The sequence below is a fragment of the Bidens hawaiensis genome, unplaced genomic scaffold, assembly GCF_021521415.1.
Source record: "Bidens hawaiensis isolate Kalapana, Puna unplaced genomic scaffold, B.hawaiensis_p1.1 tig00011830_1, whole genome shotgun sequence".
In the NCBI taxonomy this organism is placed as follows: Eukaryota; Viridiplantae; Streptophyta; class Magnoliopsida; order Asterales; family Asteraceae; genus Bidens; species Bidens hawaiensis.
This window is the reverse complement of record NW_027491942.1, coordinates 460,740-473,825: the sequence shown is the minus strand read 5'-3', so window position 1 is coordinate 473,825 and position 13,086 is coordinate 460,740. Positions and strand designations below refer to the sequence as shown.

At 36.3% G+C, this 13,086-nt stretch overlaps 1 protein-coding gene across 1 annotated transcript; it reads right to left on the bottom strand.

Annotated features, from left to right (window-relative positions):
• Nucleotides 1-2,037: 2,037 nt before the first annotated feature.
• Nucleotides 2,038-3,468, bottom strand: LOC143539239 (protein C2-DOMAIN ABA-RELATED 4-like). Its single transcript, XM_077032606.1, has 3 exons — nt 3,257-3,468; nt 2,968-3,060; nt 2,038-2,507 (listed from the first exon to the last, which is right to left on the bottom strand). Exons 1-3 carry the CDS (start codon nt 3,371-3,373, stop codon nt 2,217-2,219), a joined length of 501 nt encoding a protein of 166 aa, XP_076888721.1. The 5' UTR covers nt 3,374-3,468; the 3' UTR covers nt 2,038-2,216.
• Nucleotides 3,469-13,086: the final 9,618 nt, after the last annotated feature.

Below are 13,086 nucleotides of genomic sequence, written 5' to 3'. Positions count from 1 at the left end.
ATTAATAATGATAAACGATAGGTCAGTTCCGTTAGATGGATTTCGTTGGTTGTAACTTAAAATGGCACGGACCCATTGGCCAATGTAATTATTTAGGGTGTTTTTTTTATATATTCCTATTCTAAATTACCAATATTTTTTTCTTAAATTTTTGTACGTGTAATTAACCCCTTGAAATAATTGGTCTTATAAGTTATAGCAGTTTCATTTTATAATAATTATAATAATTTTTTTTGAAGATTAATGTTTTTAACACACCTTTTTTTTTGAACGACCAACTAAGTAACGCCGGGTACCCCGTACGCGGCCCCCATTGGCTAAAGGTAGCCCGAGCCGGTCACTAGTCCGAACGAACGAAGCCCCTAGCGGTCCACCTGTTGAGGGATTCACCGGATAAAACTGGACCCCCACGCCCGCCAAACGGCACGACAGCGAGGAGCCGATAAAACCAGGTGAGATCAGGACTCGAACCCTGGCAAGCCAGGGTCATCCCTCATATCTCTCATATAAGTTGGTGGTAGTGAGGTTTGATCCCCCTACCTCTCACTTGTAAAATGAGTGCTCTACCATTGAGCCACAACCAAATTATTATGTTTTTAACACCTAAAATTTCACCTTACCTTACACTTGCAAGGATTTATATTACACTTAGTAGAATTTAACCCGAATACCATATTTGTTATAACTTATAATTCCTTAATAATTTCACCTTACCTTACTGTTGTTGACTTGCAAGAATTTAGCCCGACTACCACATTTGTTATAATTCCTTAACAAGGATTTATAATTCCTTTTTTTTATTTTTTTGTTTCCTTTTATATATATTGTTCTTGAAGCATTCAACCCATACCCGTTATAAACCTTAGGAAATAATATTCGGTTTTATTAACCTTTCTTTTTCCAATTATATAGTATTTAACCAATTGGGTCCGTTGATCTGTTTTATTTTTACATCATTTTCTTGAAACATCGACCCATTAGCCCGCTTCATTTTATATTGCTTACTTGACACCTCCTACACACATTTATTTGGGCCTTGATAACAAAATATATATATGTGGGTAGATTTGGTAAATCACAGTTTTGGACACTGAGATTCCTTATTTTACCTTCTTATAACATTTCCAATAAGTTTATAAGTTACATTTTTAAAGCTCAAGTTGCTTAAAATAAGCAATTCCAAACACCCCCTAAGACCTAGTTTTGGCAAAACATAAGAGTAATAACTATGAAAAAACATAATTAACCATTTTAAAATTGCATACCTTTGACACAGCTTATTTAAGACTAAGGTAGCAATAAATAGAAAAGGAGTGAATATATAAGCCAAATACCATATCAATTTTGTTGTTTCGGTATTGGTATCATTGAAAATATCTAAAAGTACCAAGACAAATGGTATCGGAACCGGAAATATGAAAAATGAATTGGTACCCATACCAATGATGTTCCATCGATATCGTTTGCTACGTACCAAGACGGATACTCGGCACAACTCTAGTGGCAATAAATAAACATTCAAGGATTGAAGCCAGTTAGCCAGACCTGGCCAAGGGCTACATTTATGATACTCTCTTCTTTATATAAAACTAAATTCTGTGTGAGGATGAAAACTTTGTAATATGATTTTGTTATAAAGACTCGAATCAAACCCTTGTTTAATTTAAGAAAGCTTGACTTGAGCTCAGCTCATTTTAAACTCGGCTCAGCCTTTTCAAGCTTTATGTATGAAGCTCATCCTGACTAGTGGGTAATGTTTTAAGCTTGATATATAATTTTTCAGCTCGAGCTCGACTATTAAGTGTGCTTTAACTTAGGCTCGATCTCAGATTCATGCTTGTTTAAGCTTCTCTTGATTCGTGTTTAACAAGCTGATCTCAAGTAACTTGAAACAATTTAGGAGGTTTATGATTAATACTGAACGTATCAACATAAGAAACAAGAAACAAAGCAAAAAACTAATCATTGTGTACCAAACCCTAATCAGTGCTTCTTTTACAACCATCATATTTAGATCGCCTTAATATAATATTAAACCCCTAAAGCAAACAACAAACAAACATCACCTACTAACATAAATGTTTTAGACTCGTAAACCTAGAATAATACAATTCAACGTTACAAGTTATCAGGATTTCGTTTAAATCTACAAACACACACCTCCGATTTAAACACACCTCCAGAAACCGATCATAGGTGCAAATCAAGCTAATTAACTACTTATTTCTACAACCAGGAACATCAATCCAACTCAACTTTATTTCAATTTCACCACATTCAACATTTCTTAATCTTAGAACCATGTTTTGGACCACTCTTCCATCTATCCATGTTATGTAGCTTTCCTCGGCCAAACAATTGGTCCTTGTCGGTTTCACAGTTGTAATGATTGTGTTGTCCGGGATATCATCAAAACGCATCCTGACTGCTTCCAAGAACGGGGTGAAGTCGAATTCTGCATCACCCATTTTATCATCAGCAGAAAATAGATCCCTGTCATAGACCGCCTGCATAAAAATCATCATTTAAGGTTGCAAATTGATCACTAATTGATTCTCATAAATAAGATTACTTTCTATATCACTCATGTTCCAAAATTGTTGGTAGTTACACTTAATAAGAACAGTAGAACACTATGGAGCAGAACACTCATCAATGGCTGCAATTAGGATTGAAAATGAACCCTTGTTTACATTCATTCATTAAATGAAATACGAACAAAAGTTTTTGTTCGTTTAGTTAAACCAGCAAACATGGACACATGTTGCATATGTGCATTTATGTTCGTGAACGTTCGTACATTAATTCGTTTATGCTCGTTCTATTAAAACGAACATAAACAAACACGAACACAATAATTTTCTTAACAAACAAACATAAACAAGAAAACCCCGCTCGTTCAATTATCCGTTTTCGATCCCCAGCTCAATTAAAAGCAAACAAATGAACACGAACCGAACCACTTACAAGTCTAACAGGGAGAGGCTCTACAACCGAGAGTGTCAAATCTTCATCCCACACAGGATTTAAGTTTTTCTTCACCACTCGAGTTTTCAATTTCTGTACACAAAATATGTCAAAATCAGTCCTAAATCTCAACTTTTTATAATCTAGAACCTTCTAGAACACCAACAAACATGTTTTCCGACCACCACAAACATATTTTCTAATTCATACCACATTCGGCGGACATAACTAAGTCGGCGATCTAAACCCACTTAATTATATTTACAAAAAAAAAATATAATAATCTGACCTGTTTACCCATTCGAATAATAACATAAGGATCACTGCTACGTAGATCTCGAATAGCTAGATTGACACCTCTGTGGATACGAACTCTGAGTAAACCCAACAACTGTGACATCGACATTAATTTGCTGTATGTTGAAATAGATCAATAATTTAGGTAGTTTGTCAGAATGGTATGAAAATAGTGGATCGTTTAATTGAGAGAAGGGTTGAGGATTTCAATGGAGGTTTAGGTTTAACGTAAGTTGCTTTCGGCTACAGACAAAGCTTCTGGTCTGGTTTGAACTAATATAGAAGAAGAGAGAGGCGTTATGTTTTTCTTATATAATATTTTGTTTTTTCTTATTTAATTTTGGGAAATAAATGTGTGCTGTTTTTATATTATTTATTCACATAACTTAATTGATTATACTTTTGATTTTTTTGAGTCGTGATGTCTGTTCTGACCGGACTATATTGTTTTAATATGTTGGCTTCAGTTCAGAGTTTGGCTTGAGTTTTCCTCAGGAAACCATATTGCCGACTGCCATTTGATAATGGTTGTGTTACCACAAATGCAAAACTCTCTGGCGTAACACACTGTGGAACGAAAACCCGAGTAGACTCAGGTTTCGAAATGATAACATTTGCACAAGGTCTAACTCAAATAATTTGTTGCCAATATCCACCCAAAAGTGACACAAATGAGATTCAAACTAGAGTCTCCATTGGAGAACCCAAACTTCCTACTACTATGTGGGGGATATTATACTTATGGATTTAATTTATATTTATATTTATGTAGCTATTAACAAAATAATTAAGTATTAAACTAATTTATTTTAATAACCTTATATGCATAACCCGAGGTTTTTATCTCACTTGTGTTACACTAAGAGTTATATTCCTTTGGCGACACAACGACTGTCAAGTGACAGCCGGCGGTATGAGTTTCCGAGGGAACGCTTAAGCCAAACTCTGAAGTTAACGCGGGCTCTATTAAGACAACATAGCTTGGTCAGAGGACATCCGGCGGTATGAGTTTCCGAGTGAACGCCTAAGGCAAACTCTGAAGCTAACGTGGACCCTATTAAGACAACATAGCTTGGTCAGAGTGGAGAAACAAAGCTCTTCAAATTGAAGAGTGCGGTGGCATAAAAAAAAGTCGCAATTCTAAAAAGGAAAAAAAGTGATTATTTATCTGTTCCAGTTAAATAGTTTTATGTTAAACTTCTAAAAACACTTCTAGTTCTTTAATTTTAAAACAACACCGATTTTCTTTAATAAAAGCTAAGACCAAACGTAGTCGAGCTTTATGGCCGACGTTTTGGGTTATAACGCCGGGGGCAACCCCCCCCCCCCCCACGGCGTTTTGGGTTAATTTTTTCGGTTCAGCATCTTACATATAACGCATAAAAAAAATTCAAACTCTTTCTCCCAACGGTCATATGACCGTTCAAAAAATAAAACTTATTTTCTATATATTAACCAACTTCATCTCCAATCAAAATTCATTAAATTTATAAATTTTTCTTTCTAATCTATATTTTCTTCACACCAACTTCTCTATAAATGGATTCTCCCCATTCTATATATAATCAGTTTTCGGGCCCGACCGACAAGCCGAAGACGAGGTGGAGGAAGAGGCGGTTACAAGTGCGATTGTGCTCGCGACAACTTATATGAGTTCTGTTAGCTCTCCTCCACCCCACGTTTCAAAAAGAGCATATATCGAACGAGATCGTACCGAAGCCAACAACCGGTTGATGGCGGATTACTTCGGTGACTCGCCAAGATACATGAACCCGAAGACTTTTAGGCGTCACTTTCGGATGTCTAAAAATTTATTTATGCGCATCACCAATGATTTGGAGCGTGAGCTTGATTACTTTAAGAAAAAGTCGGACGGTCGAGGGACGCTAGGATTCACGGCTATTCAGAAGGTTACGTCAGCCGTACGCGTGCTCGCCTACGTAATCACGGCCGACATCAACGACGAGCATTTAAAGATGACCGATAAAACAACTCAGGGCACCTTGGAGTATTTTTGTTACAGTACGTTTCATTTTTTTTAAATAATTCTATCATTTGTTTACTTTAATAAGTTATTTTATAAAAGTTGTGTAAAATATAGGAATATTGAAACTATATGGACCACATTATCTGAGAGAGCTCAACTGGAACGATCTTCAACGTCTTTACGAGGCACATACAAGGGTGCATGGTTTACCCAACATGATAAGGAGTGTAGATTGCATGCATTGGGAATGGGCTAATTGTCCAATTGCATGGCGAGGTCAATACACACGAGGTGACCAAAAGGGACCAACGATAAGCCTTCAAGCGATTGCTTCATACGGCCTTTGGATTTGGTCGGCATTCTTTGGTGTTCCCGGTTCCAACAATGGTATAACCGTCTTAGAACAGTCGCTTGTGATGGAGAGTTACATATCTGGGACCGTTCCCGTCACTTTGTTTTGGGCTAACGATAAATGCTACCATCATGGGTACTATCTGGGTGATGAAATATATCCAGAGTATGCGATAATCGTGAAAACATTCAGAGACCCGTTGGTTGAAAAAAAAACAGTATTTTAAGAAAGTGCAAGAGTCTGCGAGAAAGGATATCGAGAGGTGTTTTGGTGTTCTTCAACAACGATCTCATTTTGTTAAAAATATTTGTCATCTATGGTCTTTAGAAAGAATGAAATGTGCTATGTATGCGTGTATCATAATGCATAACATGATCATCGAGGACGAGGAAAGAGCAATATGTCCAACCTTCATACCGGACTCAGATCCACCACGAACTCCAGCAAGTATGGAGCAAAGACTCGAAAACTCGGATTTCGTACGGTTAAGAGAGATACATAACGCACTAAAGGGGAATTTGGTCCAACATCTTTGGATGAATCGACGTTTGCCTGGTGAAAACGAGAATCAAAACGAGGGCAACAATGAAAACAATGATGAAGACGACGAGGGCGAAGACGATGAATACGACGAGGGCGAAGACGACGACGAGTAGTTTTTTTTTATTTTAGTGTAATATTTATTTAATAAAATATTGTTGTTATTTGATTATTATTAATAAAAAATTAATAAAAAAAACAAAAAAATGTAAAAGTGACTGAGCGTCACGTGGCGCATAACGCCCAGAGGTAGGGCTTTATGACTACTGTCACACCCCGACCAAAGGCGGCGGAACATGCCGGGGTGCAACGTGATTGGACAAATACACAAGACACTATTTAAAGTGACAATATTTATTCAACTCATTTTAGTTCAACAAATCAATAAACAACACATCTCATTCACACAACCAAGTTAAATACAAGTAGCAAATATATTGTTCGTTTTACTAATATCCTAATAGTCTTGGTAACGTTTTCGTCAACAATAGTCAAACCTGTAACATTTCATAAAATAAAGTTTGTCAACACAAAAGTTGGTGAGTAATTCATAAGTTTGAGCAACAATAGTATATAGTATGAAAAGCCACAAAACTAGTATACAAAACAATAAATAAGAGCTATAAACCTGGATAAAATAGTTATCGCTAAACAAGTTAGAGACACCTAGCTATTGGCAATTAGTCTAGGATTTTATTGACGATTGCTAATAAGCTTACGTTAGCACCACCTAAATACAAGGGGTTGCCAAGTAGTCTAGGATTTTATAGTTATCGTTAATTGCATTACGTTAACGACACATTGCCATTGCCAAATGGTATAGGATTTATAGTTCCACCATCCAAAAGCTGTAAACACATAGGCAAATATGCATAGAACACCAAATCGAGCAATTATTCAAGTCAAGTATACAATCACGTTTGTGGGTTTAAGACTCAAGTAAATAAAGCATTTAGTTTGATAAGTATGAAATGTCACCCCCAAAACGAAAGATGGAAAAAGGGGTATGAAAGTACTCACCTTGAAATAATAAAGTTAACGAGAAATTTAAGGATGCGGTTAAGCGAGCTGACTGGTCAGAAAATAAATAAACCTGAAACTTTGAGGGAATAATATACAATTAAAAACGAGAACGTAGCCGCTGAAATCAGGTCTAACGGATGTCTAGAACTTGAGTTATGAAATAAACAATATTTAAGCGAGCTGGTACTGTTCAGAATCCGATCTGCGAGTCTGGAGTCGGGCTCTGACCACAACACTCAAAATATTATGACGAACAGAAAAGTCTTCTGGTCCGAAAGCTAGTTCTAACCAGAAGATAGAGTATTCGAATTATTCCAAAATTGACTAAAATGCCCCTTAAAGATGGTGTCGGGTTTAAATAAGTTAGAGTTTGTTATTTGTATATTTACGATATATACATACATATATATATATATATAGATATATATACACATATATACATATATAAACACGAAAACCTTGAAACGAGATCGACATAAAAGTGTCGGTTTTTTTTATAAGTTTATTAGAAACTATTTTTAATATTTATTATGATTTTTAGTTAATTAAAACGTATTTATTAAACATTGTATAAATATATATTTATACATATATACACATATATATGTATAGATAAAATTAGTTTAACGAGTCGAGCCTAGAAAACAGGTTATAATGATGTTCGGTTTTAATATGAAAAAGTTTATTTATATTTAATATTAACTTTTATAAGTTTTATAACCTTTAAAATACTTAAAAATAGATTAACAAAAAAAATAACGAAAATTTGAGTTGAGCCGGACTCGAAAACGCGACCTGAGCCGTGCAACCCAAGTGCACTGACCAACTGAGCCAGTGGCTAATTCAGTAAAGAAATGGAAACTAAACTTTAAATACATTAACCCAAAAACCCCAAATTGATTAAGAACCCTAGAAAATCAAATCGATCAATCCGTTTATAGTTAATCAAAACGAGTTTAGGGGTTTTGATCCTCATGTAAACGTGATCAAAACCATGTATTTAATTACCTAAAACGATGATGGATTGATGGTGAACAAGGTGAAGAACGTCGCGGCTGGAAGTGGGTTCAAATCGATATCAAACGATCTTGTTTGCATAGATTGGTTATAGGGTTTTTGATCGTTGGCTTGAGAGGATGTTGTGGTATCAATTAATTGAGTTATGATTGAGAATAATTAGTCAAACGGCTCGTTTGTATGTTTCCGACGAGTCCGTGATGTCGATCCGCGAATCCCGGCTGTGTAACGTGTTAAATCACGTGAAAACTGACCTAAACTAGCGGACAAACGTAATGGAATCGTTGTTTGGAGTTTATTACATGTGATAAGGGGTTGCCGGAGGTGTGGTGTTCGCCGGAGATGGTGGCCGGAGGTTCGCCGGAAACGACGGCCGGCAGGGGTGTCGGGTTAGAGAGAAGAGATGGATGTTGTATGTTTATGTTAGGGTTAGGTTTTGTGTTGGTGGTATATGTAATGCATATTTTCAAAACAAGCCCTCCAAGTTTCAATCGTTGTTTAACACGAGTTTAAAGGTTTCCAAAGTTTATAACGAGTTTACGAAAATTCGTTTGAACCTCTTATGTTTTTCTTAACAACACTAAATTATGACAAACATCAGTTTATTTAAGATCGAGGTCTTTAATAATATTATACAATAATTAAATAAAGTTCTAAAAAAAGTTGAGTCGGGTTTGCATGATAAAAGTTTTCGACACGAGTACAAATCGAGATTCGAATTTTGACGAATGTCACAACTACACCATGTTTTTGTAAAAAAACATAATTCTGACGGGCGCCATGTGACACATAATGCCCATGGATGAAGCTTTATGACTACACATGATCTAAAAGTATGTAAAATAACAAAAAAATAGTTGTTTAAATTATTTTTTTAGGTGGCATTTTTTCTTTCAAGAAACTTATTAAAACACTTCTAATTCTTTAATGGGGTGAGTAGTAATAACATTAATACAAAAAAAAAAATAGTTTCTGTATTTTTGGTAAATTAAGTTACTTTTAAAAACTTGCCTTTGAATAAAAGTGGGTTATTATATTGTGTTAGGCTATGTGTAGTGGATGGACTATAAATTGGGGCGTTTTGCGTCATGCGACACCCAGTCAGCAAATGATGGTTTTTTTTTGGTGTAATGGTGTAGAGGCTACAAATAGTAATATATATATATATATATATACAAATACATACATACATATATATCTATATATATCTCTCTTACACACACATATATAATAATAATAATAATATACACAAACAAAACACACAGACATGTTGGGCGAGAAGAACTCATCGCCCGCGCCCCATTTCGCCTGAATATCACCCAGGGGTGGTGTTCGCGCCCCTTCTCGCCCAAACCCAAACCCCACTACACATGATCTTGTATGAGATAGTTTCTAATATAAATAAAATGAAATAAATAAGTTTATATGCAATTTACCTAACAAAATTTTCCCGTTAAACTACAAGTTGGATATTAGGTCATTGATGATCACGATTGGATTATGTGTAGTCAAAACTAGACACATCTGGACATTTTGCTTCATGTAACATCTAGTAAGTTTTTAAACATTTTGTAAGAAATAGGTATATGAAAAAAATGCCCCCAAAAGTCAAACGTATAGTTCTCCTCCCCCTCTCTCTACCTCTCTCTCACAAGACCCTCAAAACTCGTGCCACAACAATGTTATTTGCAAAATTCCGGTACTAAAAAGTCACCCCCAAAACGCTGAGGGGAAAGGGGGGGTGTTCCCCCGACGTTTTGGCTTCAAAACGCCACCATAACTCTGTGACTACGGACTGTCTGAGAGAGTTCTTGTGCATTAAATCATTATTTTATAGGAAATCTTCTCATACTCTATATTTGGGCTGTTGTAAATTGATTATTATTACGGCTTTGTTATAATGATTTTTGAGTATTTTTCTTTTTAGTGACAGTAGACTCCTCGACCTATAATATCATGTAAAACATATAATTTGCACTTGGTGGCCGGTGGATGACCTTTAAACATATTAAAGGCACAAAAGACTGAGAACTGGATTTATTAATGATATATTAATTTATTAAATTTAGGGATAATATTATTCAATAGTCACCCAAGTGGGTTTTCCCACAAGGGTTGGTCGATCTTCCTGGCTTTATAGCCTAGTGGTATTTTGATGGTGGGATAAGGTTTAGGGACTAAAAGGTCCTGGGTTCGAATCCCACAAGGGGGTTTTCCCAAAATTTGTTGGGTTTTCTTCTGAATTGATGGTTATGCATTATTGCCTAGTGGAGATGGATATGATCGCGTGGTTCTGCTGGTGACACGATGATACTCCAGTGGTCCGTGAGTGATCATAATTTGCCGTTAAAAAAAAAAAATAGTCACCCAAGTATTTTACCAGATGTTATCATGTTACCCACACAAGTATTTGTTTCGTATAATTCTAACAGTTTATGGTAAAATCATTAATACGATATGAAAAATATAACCTTAAGTTTAAAAAAGTTATTAACATTTATCTTTGATGAAAGGCTGGCATATTTAAAATTTTGTTTTGAAAAATAACTAAAAATATTGGTGTTATTGTGAAACATTTTATTATTAAAACTAATATAAAATACACAAGAAATAACCTAAAAGAAGGTAAACATCTAGTTCCCGACTTTTTTATATGCAAATACTTTTTCCTAAACAGATTTTGATTTGAACGTTAAAGAATCTCATGTGTAAACTAAAACTTTCGAAACCATGTCAAGGTCGACTTCTCGACCATTGCAGTACCTCCCTGATGCGTGAAACTGAATGAAATCCGTAAACCCTTACCCTTATCGGGTTCAAACCCGGGATTAAAACCCTAATCCATCCCTTCACCTAGATTTCCTCGAAACCAACCCTAGTAAAATCGAACATGCGTCTCCACTTAAAGAGGACATGCCTCTTACCGCTAGACTAAATTCTTAACGCAATTTTTATTTTTTGTTGCTAGTAATTATTTGTGCATGACTTTCTTAACGAACAAATTAAAGAAGCGCGTCCAGATGACTGGAACCCATCAAATGCCGCGTAAACATAATTTCATTAATTTGGTTGGTCGTTACCAATTTAAAATATTGAATATTTCTTCAGCAAAAGGTATTAAATTATTATTTTATTTTGTCCATTTAAAAGTACTTAACGTCTGAGTCACTCACTAATCACCATCCTAAGCAAATGCTAAATATATAGAAGCTTGCATATTATATACTAAATAAAAAAATGGTGACACAAACGATTGTAACTTAATAAAAAGATAGTGTATTTATTGAAAAGAGCGTCACTATTATAAAATTTGTCACGTTGTATGTTACAAGCCCATATGCCTTTCAGTTACATTAAACTACCGTCACCGTGACAATTGACAACTCACATCCCCACTCACCGTCACTTTAGTAAGATAGTATAAATGTTTTAAAAAAAAGTTATTTTTCTTTCTTTCTTTCTTAAGCCTAGTTTTTCCTTTTACAAGATAAAACAAATTACCTCAATTCAAAGAATTTGACAACTTGGTTTTGTTATAATTGTTTCTTAACGCAACATCATAACTCATTAACTACATTGAAATCTCAAATCCATGTCTGCTACCGTTAGGGCTTTGTGTGGGTTATTTAATACGTATTTTTTTAAAGAGAAGGAAATAATTGTATATTATTTACTGATTAGTACTGTAATTTATATAAAAAAAAAGTAGATGGAATGAATATACTTTATTAGAGTTGTTGAGAATCGAAATGATATTAAGTTTAAGTGGTTAGACACCTAAAAATTTTCTTTAAAAAATAAGAGGTCTTTAGTTAGTCTTAATTGTGACAGGATAAGGGTTTCAGCCTTTCAGGTTAAGCTATATATGAATGAAGAAACACCAGTCGAACCCCGACAGATTACGAGTAACCTGAGGGTTAGATAGACGTTTCCCACGAGGGGTTAATTCCGGCAAGATGGTTCTTCCGATAACCTGCAAAACAGACACCGTGAGCTCGTCACTAAGAAAGGGGGGGGGGGGGTTCCTCCTTGTGACCACCCTCCGGCGTGAGAATCAGTCTATATTACTCTTTGAATATAAAAGTATATTATTAATACTAGAGCAGTTATCAGGTAAATTATACAAGATATTAGATGATGAAATGATATTACCATTTGATGTCTTTTATAGCCGAAGGTGGGTTTTCAAGAAGGTTTAGCCGGCCTACTACTCTGCCAACTGTGGCCTACGCACGTGCTCTGCTGGTAATTGGTGGATAGGCAGCGGCTGACAGTGACCAGGCGTGCTGTTCACTTTTCCTTTTCCACCAACTACAGGCTAGGCACGTGGTGTGGCAGGAGTTGGTGAGCAGGCGGCGGCTATTGGTCACAGTGCTGTGGCGTATTGTCTGCCATGCTGCTGTCAGTGAGCTGTCGTATCGTTGGTCAGATCTTTTGTCCATACCTCGTCAGGTATCACACAAAAGATCCTCCATTATTATACGGACTGGCTCATTTAGGCGGGAGTTTTCCCCCTCCCGCCTTTATGCGGGAATGTTCCCGGCTTTGCTCATTCCTTCTTCAGGTGACTACTGAATTATTATGAGTCTGAGCCTTATGCGTGTAGCCATGCTGCGCGGGTGGTCAGTCCCTAATGGCGGGTATCCGCACCTGCGGGAACAGGCGGATACTTGGAAACCATAGGGAGGCATTTCCTGCGGGACCAGCTTGCGTACCGCATGTGAGGTCGTCACAACTATGAGCGTGGTGGGTCCTGCAGGTTTGGTAGGTCGCGGCGCAGACGTCCCTATGGTGAAGTCTGCGGGTTCAACTGCGCAGACGTCCGTTTAAGGAGTCTTGCGTGTTCAACTGCGCAGACGTCTCCTTTTAAGGAAGTCTTGCGGGTCCTAACCACCTCTGCTGG

Coding starts and splice junctions, on each gene's coding strand:
- LOC143539239 (XM_077032606.1), bottom strand. CDS start 3,373: ATGTCGATGTCACAGTTGTTGGGTTTACTCAGAGTTCGTATCCACAGA. Junction 3,061..3,256: donor TTATTCGAATGGGTAAACAG/GTCAGATTATTA, acceptor TTTTGTGTACAG/AAATTGAAAACTCGAGTGGT. Junction 2,508..2,967: donor AGCCTCTCCCTGTTAGACTT/GTAAGTGGTTCG, acceptor ATTTTTATGCAG/GCGGTCTATGACAGGGATCT.